At 44.7% G+C, this 16,481-nt stretch overlaps 2 protein-coding genes across 2 annotated transcripts in view; one reads left to right on the forward strand and one right to left on the reverse strand.

Annotated features, from left to right (window-relative positions):
* Positions 1–16,481, forward strand: part of LOC141121827 (uncharacterized) — a 219,555-nt gene that overhangs the window by 61,707 nt on the left and 141,367 nt on the right. The window contains 1 exon segment of the mRNA XM_073611542.1: positions 15,588–16,157. Within this exon segment, the coding sequence (XP_073467643.1) occupies positions 15,588–16,157 (570 nt within the window).
* The window catches only part of LOC141121860 (uncharacterized), a 71,839-nt gene that overhangs the window by 2,460 nt on the left and 52,898 nt on the right, over positions 1–16,481 (reverse strand). Inside the window, exons 5-8 of the mRNA XM_073611615.1 lie at positions 4,250–4,347; positions 3,961–4,173; positions 3,674–3,880; positions 3,425–3,566 (exon numbers count right to left, since the gene is read on the reverse strand). Of these exons, the coding sequence (XP_073467716.1) occupies positions 3,425–3,566; positions 3,674–3,880; positions 3,961–4,173; positions 4,250–4,347 (660 nt within the window). The remainder of the gene's footprint in view (positions 1–3,424; positions 3,567–3,673; positions 3,881–3,960; positions 4,174–4,249; positions 4,348–16,481) is intronic.

A 16,481-nucleotide genomic window follows, 5' to 3' on the forward strand; every position in this document is an offset into this window, starting at 1 on the left:
GTCTGTCTCTATGTGAGAAGTGATCTCAAAGCGAGTGTATAAGAGGACCTAGTTGATGGAGAGTGTGATGAGTCTGAAGCATTATGGGTAGAACTGTACATGGGGCTGTGTACTACAAAGGTGATCATTGGAGTTTGGTATAGGCAACCCAGTGTTAATGAGGAGGTAGAGTCTCAGCTCTTTGCACAGATGGAAAGGGCTGCAAGGGCTGGGACAGTGATCATAATGGGGGATGGTAACTACCTAAATATTGACTGGAGTAATGGCACTGCTGGAACAGTTAAAGGGCACAAATGTATAAACATATTACAGGATGTTATGGTGCAGTTTATCGAGGCCCGTGAATAAGAAAGACACTCTGCTGGACCTGGTAATCTCAAACCATGCAGAACTTATTACCAATATTCATACAAAAGAACATCTGAGTAGCAGTGAACATAACATGATTTAATTTAATGTTACCTGAAAGTAACAAACACATATGGGAAAGATAAAAACACTTAACTTTAAGAAAGCTAATTTCCAGGGATGAGGGCTGCTCTCCAGGACTTAGACTGGGAGGGAATATTGGCATCAATGAACACAGAACAGAAATGGGAATTCTTGATAAAGACTGTATGTGATCTCACTGCAAAGTATATTCCCATGGGCAATAAGTTTAAAAGGTTAAAAATAAAACATGTGGCTCACAGAAAAAAAGTTATAAAAGCAATAATTAATAAGAAAATAGCTTTTAAAAAATATACAAATGAAGGAACACTATCATCATTTAAATGTTACAAAGAATGGGGGGAGCTCATGGCTATAATGGGGTTGGTAGTGACACAGCCCTAAATGACCCGCAATGGCTCAAAATAGATATGGTCCAGAAATATTTAGACAGAATAAAAGTGGATAAAGCACCTGGACCAGATGGCACCCACCTACTGATTCTAAAATAATTGAGCTCTGTAATTTCAAAGCCATTGTTTCTAATTTTTAGGGTCTCTGACGGGAATAGTACCAGTTGCGCCAGGGGTCACGTGACCGGTGGTAAAGCACGGTTCAGGTAACTGAGGGAAGGGCCGCATTTCGTATCAGGATCAGAGCTTGGTTGGAAGGTGGCAGTGTAGAGTAAGGGGGGAGCTTTTGTGGACCGACCCACCCATTGAATGTGTAGGTGCTACATTGCTGCTTCTGCACAATTCCTATGACTATGAGCTTAGCTGATGTTTTGGGCTGTCTTTTTGCTGGTTTTGTCTGTCTCTTTGCTGGATTTGGCTGTCTCTTTGCTGAAGGGGATGTCTCTTGGCTATATTGGGTTGTTTCTTTGCTGGATTGGGCTGTCTCTTTGCTATATTGGGATGTCTCTTTGCTGGTTTTGTCTGTCTCTTTGCTGGATTTGGCTGTCTCTTTGCTGAAGGTGATTTCTCTTTGATATATTGGGTTGTTTTTTTGCTAGATTGAGCTGTCTCTTTTCTGGAAGGGATGTCTCTTTGCTATATTGGGATGTCTCTTTGCTGGATCAGGCTATCTCTTTGCTGGAGTGGATGTCTCTTTGCTGGATCGGGCCGTCTCTTTGCTGGATCGGGCCGTCTCTTTGCTAGATTGGGCTGTATCTTTGCTGCATTGGGCTATCTTTTTGCTGGATGGAAATGTCTCTTTGCTGGATTGGGCTGCCTCTTTGCTGAATATATGGGGATGCCTCTGCTAGATTGGGCTGCCTCTTTGCTGGATTGGAATGAATTGGCCATGTAAAGGAAGGGTAGGGTGAAGTGCAGGGATGTATCTAGAGCATTTGGCACCCAGGGCGGATCCTATATCTGGCACCCCCCCCCCCCCCAACTATAAAATTAGCAATGCGTTTATAACCATTTCCATAGCAGGCCTATTCTGGCACTCCTCTCCTACATGTAAAAATCATCATTATTTGCTAGAAAATTAGTCATTACTATGTTTTTTTTAGCAGACACCCTAGGGAATAAAATGGCAGTCATTGCAACTTTTTATGTTGCACGGTATTTGCGCAACAATTTTTTTAAACACTTTTTTTTTTAAATAACAAAATAGTAAAGTTAGCCCAATTTTTTTGTAAAATGTAAAAAATTATGTTACGCCGAGTAAATAGATACTCAACATGTCACGCTTTAAAATTGCGCACACTCGTGGAATGGCGCCAAACTTTGGTAGTTAAAAATCTCTATAGGCGACGCTTTAAATTTTTTTACAGGTTACCAGTTTAGAATTACAGAGGAGGTCTTGTGCTAGAATTGTTGCTCTCACTCTAATGCACGTGGCGATACCTCACATGTGTGATTTGAACAGCGTTTACATATGTGGGTGGGACTTACGTGTGCGTTTGCTTCTATGCGCAAACACACGGGACAGGGGGAGCTTTAAATTTTTAACATTTTTTTTATTGTTGTTTATTTTACTTAAATATTTTTTTTTACACTTTCTCTCTATTTTTTTGAACACTTTTATACCTATTACAAGGAATGTAAACCTCCCTTGTAATATGAATAGTGCGTGACAGGTCCTCTTTATGGATAGATATGGGGTCTATAAGACCTCACATCTCTCCTCCAGGCTGGGAAGCATCAGATAAAAAAAAAAAATGAACGATCCCATGCTTTCCAGCCGAGATCGTGGCTTTGTTTACAACCACAGCCGGGACGTGACGTCATAACATTGCGCCCGGGCCTCCGACGGTCATAGAGATGGTCACCAGAAATCTCTCTGCTCTTCATCCGACAGCACGGGAGAGCCTGGGAATCACCGGAGGGCGGTGGGAGAGGGGGTGGTATGTAAGGGGCCCCACAATTTCTGATGGCTACTCATGGCTAATGTGTAAGGTAAAGTCTACAGGCTAGGAAAAATCAGTTATGCGATTCAGTTTTGGGCACAAATTCACAAAAAAGGATATCGGGGAACTGGAGAAAGTGCAGAGAAGGGCAACCAAACTGATAAGAGGCATGGAGGAGCTCAGCTATGAGGAAAGATTAGAGGAACTGAATTTATTCTCTTCTGAGAAGAGGAGATTAAGGGGGATATGATCAACATGTATAAATACATAAGGGGGGATATGATCACCATGTATAAATACATAAGGGCGATATGATCTCCATGTATAAATACATAAGGGCGATATGATCTCCATGTATAAATACATATAGTGAACTGAAAAGAGATTTAACCTCTAAATACAGAAAGGCTTCTTCACTGTAAGAGCTGTGGAAATGTGGAGAAGACTCTCTAAAGAGCTGGTTCTGTCCAATTCAGTAGATTGTTTTAAAAAATGATTGGATTATTTCCTAAATACACATAATATGGATAATAATATTTATAGGTAAAGTTGATCCAGGGAATATCTGATTGCCTCTTGGGGGATCAGGAAGTAATTTTGTTCTGGGGTGGAGGAATGTATTTAGTGTTAATGACCCACCTGTGCTGATCTCTGTAGGAGTGTCCTCCTCTATAAATGTCCCCGTTATTCCATCCTCCTCCATAGACTGCTGATCATCCCTCACATACCTCTCTTCTTCTTCTGCTTTAACCTCAAATTCTATATCGATTGGATCTCCACTCTAAATCAAGAAAATGAGAGAAAATATCATCTGTAAAATATAAGCTCAAAAAAAAATCCACACATCATCTCTTCAAGTCCATGTTCTACATACTCTGTCCCACTAACCTTGCAATAGTAAGGGATGGTGTGATCTTCCTGTGTGGAATCCCGGGAATACAGAGGACGGGGACATCTCTCTGGTGGGTTCCTGGTATTAGGTGGCTCCATCATATCCTTGTGTTCTTCTGAAAACTCCTTCATCACTCCATACTCCTCATCCTCCTCTTTATACTCTTCTTTAACAATAATATTATCATCTCTGAGGTTTCCACTCTAAAAGATATAATAAAATATTCATTGTAACAAACATGCTGTACATTTATCATAACCACCAATCATTGTCAATCATCTACCTGATGATGGTGAGGGATGGTGTGATCTTCCTGTGTGGAACCCCGGGAATACAGAGGAGGGGGACATCTCTCTGGTGGGTTTTTATTACTTGATGGCTCCATCATGGTGTTCTTGTAAAGATCATTGTGTCCTTCAGAAAACCGCTTCATCCCACCATACTCATCATCATCCTCTTCTTTAACATCAATATTATAATCACTGAGCTTTCCACTCTGAATGCATAAGAAGACATGTACTGTAACAAACGCTCTTTTATATAAATCCTATAAGTGATTGTTCCTCATCTACCTGATGATGGTGAGGGATGGTGAGACCTTCCTGTGTAGAATCCCGGGAATACAGAGGACGGGGACATCTCTCTGGTGGGTTCCCATTACTGGACCCATCTGTAGGAAACACACACACTGACTGAATATATTGTTTCTATGTGTTTATCAGATGATGGGGGATCTAGGTGGACCCTCCGTACTGCTCTCTCCTTTACAATAAAGTCTCCTCTTACCCGGTGATGTGAGGGGCGGCTGATTGTCCATCATGACGTCATTGTAGAGATCCTTGTGTCCTTCTAAATACTCCCACTCCTCCATGGAGAAATAGACAGTGACATCCTGACACCTTATAGGAACCTGACACACACAATGATACAGTCACCATCCAGACACATCCCTTGTCTGTTACTGGATAATGTCCCAGAATTCCCAGCACCGCTCACCTCTCCTGTCAGCAGATGTCATGAATAACACAAATAGTAAATTAAATGACATTCCCAAAATCCTCCTCACCTCACCAGTCAGGTGTGTGTGTTTTTTTTTAAAGCCCCAATTCAGGACCCCCACACTCTACAGGTTAAAGGTTTGCAATAAGGATTTCTGACATCATTACATAAAATACAGGATCAGCAGTTCTGCCTTGGTTGTCAGGATGCAGAAAGGTCTGCCCACATCCTAAAAGTAGGGTTGCACCGATACCAGTATCGGTATCAGTGCCGATACTGAGTATTTACACAAGTATCGGTACTCTTGCAAATGCACCGATACCTGAAACCGATACTTTCAGGCTTGGTTCTTTGAGCCGTCAGTGGGTCTTTCTTGTTGACAGCTAAAGTGTTAAAGAAGTCTGGTAATTGGAGCTGTGAAAAAAAAAACAGCTGGCAATGTTTATTAACAACATTGCTCAGCAGCTGAAACACTAAAATAAAAAGAAACATTGTTTCTTTTTGTATCTTCATCTGCAGATCAAAGGGATGAACAAATGTTCCTCTGTTTAACCCCTTATTAACCCTTAATTTACTCTAATCAGCCTGAATTAACTCCCTATTCTCCTCCATTTAATTATTATTTTCCTGGGTATCGGTAATTGGTATCGGCGAGTACTAAAAAAAGTATCGGTACTTGTTGTAAAAAAATGGTATTGGTGCACCCCTACCTAAAAGTAACAGAAAAAAAGAGCTGGATGGAGGGAAATGGGGAGGAGGAGCTGTGAGGTCAGTGTGATGTCAAAGGATTCTCTGACTCTGGATGGAGAGACATTGAAAGGAGGAGCTGTGAGGTCATTGTGATGTCAAAGGATTCTCTGACTCTGGATGGAGGGACATTGGGAGGAGGAGCTGTGAGATCAGTGTCAGAGGCGTAACTAGAGCCTTCAGGGCCCTGGTGCAAGAAACCATGATGGGCCCCCCTTCCATCCGAGCCCTGAGCTTCTAATTTTGGGAGGGTGTCCATGGACATCCTCCCAAAACCATGCTTCCCGCATGCTCCCTGGGACGTGCATCCAGCGCAATCACAGTGGGCCTTTACCATGTGATGTCAGCTGATCACATGTAGACAGACTTGCCAGTTATCCGCAGCCCTTTCCTCCCACACTGTGTTTGTGTTAGGAAAGGATTGCCATTAACTGTCAAGAATGTCAGTAAATTGTTTACACTGATAATCAGTGACCCAATGCCGCCTACAAGTGTTACCTATAATACTGCCTAAATTCTGCCTATCAGTGTTCCTCAGTGCCCATCAGTGCAGCCTATGAGTTCTGCCAATCAGTGCTCATCAATGCCCATCAGTGCCACCTATAAGCGCCCATCAATGCCTCCTATCAGTGCCCCCTAGTGCCTTCTCAGTGCCCCATTCAGTGCCTCCCTTCAGTGCTCATCAGTAAATCCTATCAGTGCCTCCCATCAGTGCCCCACTATCAGTGCCTTCTATCAGTGTCCCCTATCAGCGTCCCCTATCAGTGTATTTTATCAGTGTCCCTATCAGTGTCCCTATCAGTGTCCCTATCAGTGTCCCTATCAGTGCCTATCAGAGTCTTCTGTCTTCTCAAGACAGCACGGCTCTGAGCTGAGAGCATGTCTCTCAGGTAACAGCAGCACAGAGACGCAGGCATTGACAGTTTTATTTCCCTCTCTGTCCGTCCTCTCTCGCACGGGATGACACAGGACACACAGCTGATCTGCTCCCCCTTCTCCCCCCTCCCCTCTCCTGTGTGCTCCGTGGGAAATGTGAGCTCGTTAGCTTCACACTTGACTGCCCGCAGAGCACACAGGAGAGAGGAGGGGGGAGCAGATCAGCTGTGTGTCCTGTGTCATCCCGTGCGAGAGAGGACGGACAGAGAGGGAAATAAAACTGTCAATACCGGTGTCACTGTGCTGCTGTTACCTGAGAGACACGCTCTCCGCTCAGGACACTGTGAATAGCAACCCCGCTGCCCCCCCCAGTGACGGAATGCCAGGGCCCCGTCGCAAGTACGACTGTTGCGACCCTGGTAATTCCACCACTGGTCAGTGTGATGTCATAGGATTCTCAAAATCTGGTTGGAGGGACATTGAGAGGAGGAGCTGTAGGGGAGCTCTGTGAGGGTTCTGTACACAGAATAATTTCTCCCGGGTGCCTCCCACCTCTCCTAAACTGAAAGATGAACTTTGTCTTTGGGCTTTTCCTGGACACATCATATTCCTGTGATCTCCGTGATCTCCGGAGACTTTACTGATCACATTTTAGGATGAATATCTGAGACTGGAATCATTATGGAAAAAAATAGTTTTCAGGACATTTACTACAAATTACATTTTGCCTCTTTCCTCCTATATGAATTTTATCAAATTAAGACATACATATACCAATCCCCCACCACTAATAAAAGTGGTATAATCCATTAGTATAGACTGATGAGGTGAGAAGATGGTTGGTGGGAAAAGTGACACATCTCTACAATGAGGAGAATGTTCCGGCCCCATAAGTGGGGAAATGTTCTGCCCCTGAAGGGGTTAATCCAGGTTTCCACACTATATATGTGTGTATTATCATCTGCTGGAGATAAAAGACATCACAGTGACTATGGAGGAAGAGGACGGACATGACGGGGGTTACTGGGTGTAAATAGAAAATAAGATCTTATTACCTCCTCTGCTGCCTCTTTCAGCAACGTCTTCACTCTACTTCCTCCCGACTCACCTCTCACCCAGAACTTCCTGTCTGTACCTGACATCACTTCCTGTCTGTCTTCCATAGAGACTTCCTGTCTGGATAGAAGTGAGATCACCACCTTGTGGAGCTCAGAGGAACTGCAGCCCAGAGAAAGGTCTCGTAGTGTGAACACAGTCTTGTGCTGTGTGTGTATGTACTGTAGATCCTTATAGATGGGTCATCTCCACTCCCACCAAGGAGGATAGAAATATATTACTACCTAGTCCAGCCTTTCTCAGCCAGGGTTCCTCCAAAGCTATTGTGGAGCCACTTAATAAGAGGGTGATGCATAATTGCCAATTTATTATAGGGACACTTTTTTTGTCTGTCTTCTTTTGTCTTATTATAATTAGGGGGCGGGGCATCCGTTTGTAGGTGTGAAGTAGCAGGGGAAAGAAAAATGTGACGTGCATTAAGCTAAATACTGGGTGTGGCCTAAAGAGGGCGTGACTCAAAGGGGGTGTGGTTAGAGTCTGAGATGAACGAGAGATGGAGGGAGAAACAAAGGGAGAAAGAGAGAGAGAGAAGGAAGGAAAGAAAGAGGGATGGAGGGAAATCAGGCCCAGATCCTACACCACAATAGAAATATGTGTATTCCAGAAAGTTTAACAATCAGCAGATAAAGATACTCCAAACACCTGGTGTTAGTGCTTCAATCATCACGGCACCATGATTGTTATGGTGTCAGAATGATTGAAGCACATTGTAATATAAAATGAAATAGTTCAACTCACCATAATGCTGAATCAGTGGGAGCCCTGAGCGTGTCCCTTTCCACGTCGCCTGCCACCAGATGCCATCAGGTGTCCCCAGCAGAGTCCCTCCTTACACCAGGTGTCCCCCGCAGAGTCCCTCTTTACACCAGGCATTCCCATTAGAGTCCCCCTTACATCAGGTATCCCCCAGTGGAGCCCCCCCTACATCAGGTATCCCCCAGTGGAGCCCCCCTTACATCAGGTATCCCCCAGCGATGTCCCTCTTACATCAGACATCCCCGCAGTGGTGTCCCCCCTTACATCAGGCATCCCTGCAGCGGTGTCCCCCTTACATCAGGTACTCCCCCAGTGGAGTCCCCCCCTTACATCGGGTATCCCAGCAGCGGAGTCTCCACCACCATTGCAGAATTCCAGAAGTAACAGAGGCCCGAGGAGGAACAAGCCGGAGCCAGCCGGGTGGCTACTATAGAAATTGTATATAAATAAGCAATAAATCATAAAACAAAATAGGTGCCAAGTCTCTAATTTCTTATTGCAGCAGCGCTGTGTCAGATCTTCCCGGACACATTTAAAACAAGACCAGTAGTTAAGAAGATTTAGGAAAGTTCAAATAGCTGTCTTCTGTAGGAGTGAAGAGCTTCTTTCACCAAGAATAATCACCGCGTGAGGGGGATAACCCCCGATGGGATTGCACTCACCAAAAATCCAGCATACACAAGCCTTTATGATGTTATCACTGATAGCTTTCCATCTCCTCTATCCGACCACCAGATGTCAGTAACACTCTCGGTTAATATCGTATCACATATGGGAGGAATAAAATATCCATATAGCATAATATTGCTAAAATAATTTTATTAACCAGTTCAATACAGGGCAATTTCACCCCCTTCCTTCCCAGGCCAATTTTTAGTTTTCAGCGCTGTCGCACTTTAAACGTCAATTGCGCGGTCGTGCGACGTTGTACCCAAAAGAAATTGACGTCCTTTTTTTCACCACAAATAGAGCTTTTTTTTGGTGGTATTTGATCGCCTCTGCGGTTTTTATTTTTTGTGCTATAAACAAAAGAAGAGCGACAATTTTGAAAAAAACACAATATTTTTTACTTTTTGCTATAATAAATATCCCAATTTAAAAAAAAAAAAAAACACATTTTTTCCTCAGTTTTGGCCGATACGTATTCTTCTACATATTTTTGGTAAAAAAAAAATCGCAATAACCGTATATTAAATGGTTTGTGCAAAAGTTATAGCGTCTACAAAATACGGGATAGATTTATGGCATTTTTAAAAAAAAATATATTTTTTTATTTTTTTTAGCGGCGATCGCGATTTTTTTTGGTGACTGCGACATTATGGCGGACACATCGGACACTTTTGACACATTTTTGGGACCAATCACATTTATACAGCAATCAATGCTATAAAATTGCATTGATTACTGTGTAAATGTGACAGGCAGTGAAGGGGTTAACCACTAGGGGGCGGGGAGGGGTTAATATGTTTCCTAGGGAATGATTCTAACTGAAGGGGGAGGGGACGCACTAGGGGAGGAGACCGATCAGTGTTCCTCCGTTCTGGGAACACAGATCGCTCTCCTCAGAGCTGACAGGCTGTGGATCTGTGTGTTTACACACACACAGATCCACATGCCGGCCTGGTTAACGGGCAATCGCGGGTGCCCGGCGGACATCGCGGCCGCCGGGCACACGCACCGGGTCCCGAGGAACGCGGCGGGCGCGCGCGCGCCCCCTAGACGGCCGGGAATCCCAGGACGTCATATGACGTCCACCCAGGATGGGAGATCCCATCTGTGGACGTCATATGACTATGGGCGGGTAGGGAAGTGGTTAATATCCAAATATCTCCCCCCTTTGTAAAACTGCGTACCAAATATACAATGAATAGAGCATTTGTAATAAAGTGCACTGTGCCTGATATCCCAAAGGGGGGAGATATTTGGATATTAATAAAATTATTTTAGCAATATTATGCTATATGGATATTTTATTCCTCCCATATGTGATACAATATTAACCGAGAGTGTTACTGACATCTGGTGGTCGGATAGAGGAGATGGAAAGCTATCAGTGATAACATCATAAAGGCTTGTGTATGCTGGATTTTTGGTGAGTGCAATCCCATCGGGGGTTATCCCCCTCACGCGGTGATTATTCTTGGTGAAAGAAGCTCTTCACTCCTACAGAAGACAGCTATTTGAACTTTCCTAAATCTTCTTAACTACTGGTCTTGTTTTAAATGTGTCCGGGAAGATCAGACACATAGCGCTGCTGCTGCAATGACCGCAACATACAGGGATATGTATTGTAATACTGACACATAATCACACACATAGGTTGGACATGATGGACTTGTGTCTTTTTTCAACCTCCCCTACTATGTAACTATGTAACTATGTAGCTTATTAGCACCCAACCCCCCCCTTCCTTTTTTTCAGCAGATCTCCTGCAGGCTATTAGTATCTACTTACATATCTCTTTTATCTATCAAAAAGTGTTTTCCAGCACTAAACCTTTTATCTGATTTCTAAATTGCTGCATTTGTAAACTCCAAAAGCCAATATAAAGGAATAGTAGTGGTAAAAAAAAAGCACTTGTGGGTTTAACAAATCTTGTTTTTTTGTACAATTCTCCTTTAAGGGAGCGTGGCAAGGGTTGTGTCCTACATACTTTTGCTAATAGGTGTCCCTCATTCCCATCTCAAAAAGTTGGGAGGTATGTCTACTTCCTCTGCTGGGGAATAAAATGGTGGTGAAGTTTTATCCTTTATTTTATTTTATTTAAAGCGGAGTTCCACCCAAAAATGGAACTTCTGCTTTAAGAGAAGGTGACCCCCTGACATGCCACATTTGGCATGTAATTTTTATCGGGGGGGGAGTGGATACCCTCTTTTCAGAGGGTCCCAGATCCCACTTCCTTCTGGCGCACCCTCGGCGCTGGAAGGAAGACCACCTCTCCCCCCTCCCTCTAGGCAATCATCTGGGACACGTCACAGGTCCCAGATGATTGCGCGGCTCGCACATGCGCAGTGGGTGCCCAGCTGTGAAGCCACAGCCCAGCACCCGCAGTTACAATGCCGGCGCGGCCCGAGCGGAGGGGGAGACGAGCAGGGCTTCGATCCCCCGCATCGCTGAACCCTGAGACAGGTAAGTGTCCGATTATTAAAAGTCAGCAGCTGCAGTATTTGTAGCTGCTGACTTTTATTTTTTTATTTTTTTTAAGCGGAACTCCGCTTTAAGTTGTGTGTTCATGTGCCATCCACCAGAACATTAAGACCACCCACCAGAAAATTATATGATCACCCCTCTAATATTGTGTAGGTCCCCCTTTTGCTGTCATCAAGGCATGGAGTCCACCAGACAAAGCATCACACTGCTTCCGACGTCTTGCCTTCTTCCCATACTGCATCCTGGTGCCATCTCTTCCCCAGGTAAGTGACGCACGCACACACACCCATCCACATGATGCAAAAGAAAACTTCATTCATAAGACCAGGCCACCTTCTTCCATTAATCCGTGCTCCAGTTCTGAGGCTCACATGCCCATTGTAGCTGCTTTTGTCTGTGGAAACGGGTCAGAATGGACACCCTGACCAGTCTGCAGCTACACAGCCCCGTACACGACAAACTGCAATGGTCTTTTTTTTTCTTTTTTCCAACTAATAAAAACTTTAAGGATAACATGTTCACTTGCTACCTAATATATCCCACCCACTTCCAAATACTATTGTAGTGAGATAATCAATGTTATTCACTTCACCTGTCAGTGGTCAGAATGTTATGGCTGATCGGTGTACAGTAGGGTTGCCACCTCATCCCTTTAAACCCGAACACATATTAATTACACAGGTTCTGTGGCTGATTAAGGTGGTAATTAAACTCACTTGGTGCCTTATCTGCATTTAATTAGCCTCAAAACCTGTGTAATTCAAAGGTGTTCGGTTTTAAAGGGATGAGGTGGCAACTCTAGTGTACAGTACATACACACACACAGTACAAGGCTGTGCTCTCAGGTCTGCAGTTCCTCTGAGCTCCACAAGGTGGTGATCTCACTTCTACCCAGACAGGAAGTCTCTATGGAATACAGACAGGAAGTTCTGGGTGAGAGGTGAGCCGGGAGGAAGTAGAGAGAAGACATTGCTGGTAGTGGCAGCTGAGGAGGTAATAAGATCTTATTTTCCTGGTGCCTTAATTGCAGCATGCGCATGGTTGATTGATCGACCCCGGGGCAACCCACAGGACCATTATAACTCTATAAAAGAGAGTGACGCCCCCATTCTCTTTCCTGCCACACAGGATCATGGATTCGTCACCCCAAAAAAATTGGTGCCGCCATTCAGGTTCATCCTCTCCTGAGATGAGGTCCCGCTGCTAAATGCACTGAGGAGTGGGGGAGCCCGTTTTTCTGTGGATCTTTTTGGGGCATTGTATGTGGGACACACCATTTGGTCCCCACAGCGGCTTAGTCCTGCCTTATGCTACTGCCAGTCTACCTTCCTCTGTTTTCTTCTGCTCTGTAGTGGTGCTGAATGATGATGAAACACAGCCTGTGTGATAGCTGTGGGTGCTACGCGCGCGCCTCTTCCTGGATGGGGCGGGTAGCAGGAAGTGCAGGAGTGGCCATCTTGGTTGTTCCACACAGCTGATTTTACCCTCACTTTATTTAACCACTTGCCTACCAGGCACTAACACCCCCTTCCTGCCCAGACCAATTTTCAGCGCTGTCGCACTTTGAATGACAATTGCGCGGTCATGCTACACTGTACCCAAACACATTTTTTATTATTTTCTTCCCACAAATAGAGCTTTCTTTTGGTGGTATTTAATCACTGCTGGGTTTTTTATTTTTTACAAAAAAAAAGACCAAAAACTTAAAAAAAAAATGTTTTTTTACTTTTTTTCTGTCAGTTAATCTTGTAACTAAGTAATTTTTCACCTTCCCTGATGTGCACTGATGAGGCGGCACCGATGGGCACTGATAGGCTGAACGAGGCGGCACTGATGAGGAGGCATTAATATGCTGCACTTATGGGGAGTGATAGGTGGCACTGATATATATTCTGCATGAAGATCACACGACTGAGCACATAATGCTGCTAGGTTAGAGTTGCCACCTCATCCCTTTAAACCCGAACACCTTTGAATTACACGGGTTCTGAGGCTAATTAAATGCAGATAAGGCACCAAGTGAGTTTAATTACCACCTTAATCAGCCACAGAACCTGTGTAATACATATGTGTTCGGGTTTAAAGGGATGAGGTGGCAACCATATGCTAGGTGCTCTCAGTGTGTCCAGACCCCATGAGAAAGCCTGTTGGGCCTGCAGTAAGCAGACGCTGCCTGACAAACTGGTCTGCGAGAGCTGTTTCTCGGAAGCCTCTAGAGACAAGGAGAAAGAGAAACAGGAGACAATGGCGTCTATGAAGAAAATGATCCAAGACTCGATCAAGGAGTTGGCCTTTTCTCAGGAGATAGCCGGGCCCTCAGGGATTGTTAGACTGACAGACGCATCTGCCGACCAGGGGGCTAAGCTACAGATTTAGAGGATGAAGCAGCAGAGGATTCCTCTAGTTCCCTGGACTTTGCCATTATCTTTATAATGGTGGTAAAAGAGGCCATACAATGGGAAGAACCTGAGCCTCCGCCAAAGTCGCAGAGATACTTCCCTCATCTCAAGAAGAAATCTTCAATTTTCCCCTTGATGGATGAGATCAAGGATGTTGTTCTTTAAGAGTGGAAGAAAGTCGGCAAGAGACCGATACCATTCAATTGTTTCCAAAAGCTTTATCCCCTGTCAGATGTTTACGCACAACTGTTTGACGCAGTGCCCCCAGTGGATGTCTCAGTCATGAGACTGGCAAGAAACATGACCCTGCCACTGGAAGATGCGGTTGCCTTTAGGGATGGGCTTGACCACAGGATTGACCTGAAAAAAACATACCAAGCAGCAGGGGGTGCCTTCAAGCTGGCTGTGGCCCTAACCTCGGTCTCCAGAGCAGTTAGAGCTTGGACAGAGAATGTTGAATCAGCTCTGAGGCAAGGTGTGGATACAGAGCAAAGAGCAAATAATCAGAGCCTTGGATGAACTGAAGTTGGCCTCAGACTTCATGGCAGAGGCAGCTATTGACTCTCTGAAATGCTCAGTAAGAACAATGCTATACTCCATAACCGCTAGAAGGGCTCTCTGGCTGAAGACCTGGGCAGCCGACCCCTCCTCGACACAGACATGGTGTCGCATACCATTTGATGGGAAAGCTCTGTTTGGGGAAAAGCTGGATGCAGCAGAGTGACCGGTGGGGAGTAGAGCTGCACAATTAATCGTTAAAAAATCGTGATCTCGATTCACCTCCCCTGACGATCTCTCCTGCTGAGTTTGACGATTCTTTCATATAAACAAGTGGAGAGATTATCTGCTCACTCAGCTGTCAAAAGAAAACATCCAGGCATTCTGCCAAGTTTAGAACTTGAAACATTGTAGCTAACTTCCTTCTTAGATCAAAGGGATAGAACTTCTCTGTGTAAACAAATAACCTGGACAATCTGCCAAGCAGTCTTTCAAATGCAATTTTTTGGGAAAAAATACACTTCAATAAATAAAAAAAAAAGAAACAGTAAAGTTAGCGCAATTTTTTTTTGTTTTAATGTGAAAGATGATGTTACGCCGCGAGAATCGTGAGAGAATCGTGATCTATCCTCTAAGCAAAAAAATTGTGATTCTCATTTTAGCCAGAATCGTGCAGCTCTAGTGGGGAGAGTGGGTTAATACCCCAAGACAAGACTAGGAGGAGGAAGTATTCCACAAAGAGTCCTTTTCAGCAAAAACCGAGGGATATAAGGGGTTATTGTCCCAGTAGAGAATACAGAAAATGCGGGAGGGGCTCCCAGTCGACCTTCCTGAAGTTGGCCAAGGCCAAGGCATCCTCCTCATCGCAGGAGAACCCAAAGTCCTTTTAAATTCCTGCCCACCCACGCTGCCCAGTGGGTGCTCGTTTAAAAGCATTCGCTCAGGTGTGGGTGGAGAATTGTACAGATCGGCGGGCGGTCTCCACCATCCAGCTGGGTCATTTCTGGAAGTTCAAATTTTGGGACAGTATGTGTAAACATTAATTCTCCAGAAAGTGATAGTACCCGTTTCAGAGTCTGAACGGTACTTGGACTTTTATTCTCCAGTTTTTCTTGTGCGTAAAAAACAGGAGGATGGAGGCCAGTGCTGGATCTGAATAGGTGGAAACAGATTCATTCTAGATCATTTCAAGATGGAATCACTAAATACATCATATTGGCAGACCACCTGGGCAACTGGATGGTCTCCATAGACCTCCAGGATGCATACTTACATGTGCCCATTTATCACCATTTTCAGGCTTACCTAATATTCAAAGTGGAAGACATACACCTTCAGTTCCAGGTTCTCTCGTTCGGTATATCTACAGCACCAAGAACCTTTACAAAAGTCCTTGTGGCAATTCTAGCACCACTCAGAAAACAGGGGATCAGAGTCCTGCACTGGATGACATCTTGATATGTAGTGGATGTCCTGACCAAGTTTGGTTGGATAATCAATCAATTCAAGAGCCAGCTCACTCTTATGCAAGTGATGATATACCTGGGTGCTCTGTTGAACACCCAGAATCGGTTAGTTTCCTTTCCGCCAGCAAAATTCTCAGTCATCAGAAAGAAGGTGAAGCAGGCCTTGTCAAGCCAATCTTTGTCGACATCGAGATGCCTCAGCCTCCTGGGGACATTTGCCTCATGTATTCCAATGGTCAAATGGGCCCGCGGGCACCTCCGGACTTTTTAGTAGGGATTTTTATGCCAGTGGAGAAGGAAGTCACTGTCCCAGCAAATAGTGGTGACTCTGAGGATGAAGAAGAACAGTCTCTGGTGGTGGACAAGGCACCAAAGCTTCCACAATCACTGCCATCTTGGTCCCATCTCCTGTACCCTTCTTATGTCCGACGCGAGTCAGTTAGACTGGAGGTGATCATTGCAGATCCGACATGGTACAGGGAAGATGGCGGTTTGACACCAGCAATTTAGTATCCAATGTGTTGGAGCTGAGAGCAGCCTGGATGGCCATATCTCTTCTGGCCTCCTTTCTCAGAGGGAAATCGCTCCTGATACATATGGACAACAGAGCGGCGTTGGCCTATGTGCAAAACCAAGGCGGCACATACAGTAGATTCCTGATGCAGGAAACCGAGCCGATTCTGTCATGGGCAGAGGTGAACCTGCTGAACCTCAGAGCAGCCTACATCCCAGCCTTTCAGAATCACCAAGTGGATCTGTTGTCCAGGAATCTGGCTGACAACAACGAGTGGTCTCTG

Source organism: Aquarana catesbeiana, unplaced genomic scaffold (genome assembly GCF_042186555.1).
Source record: "Aquarana catesbeiana isolate 2022-GZ unplaced genomic scaffold, ASM4218655v1 unanchor233, whole genome shotgun sequence".
Lineage (NCBI taxonomy): Eukaryota > Metazoa > Chordata > Amphibia > Anura > Ranidae > Aquarana > Aquarana catesbeiana.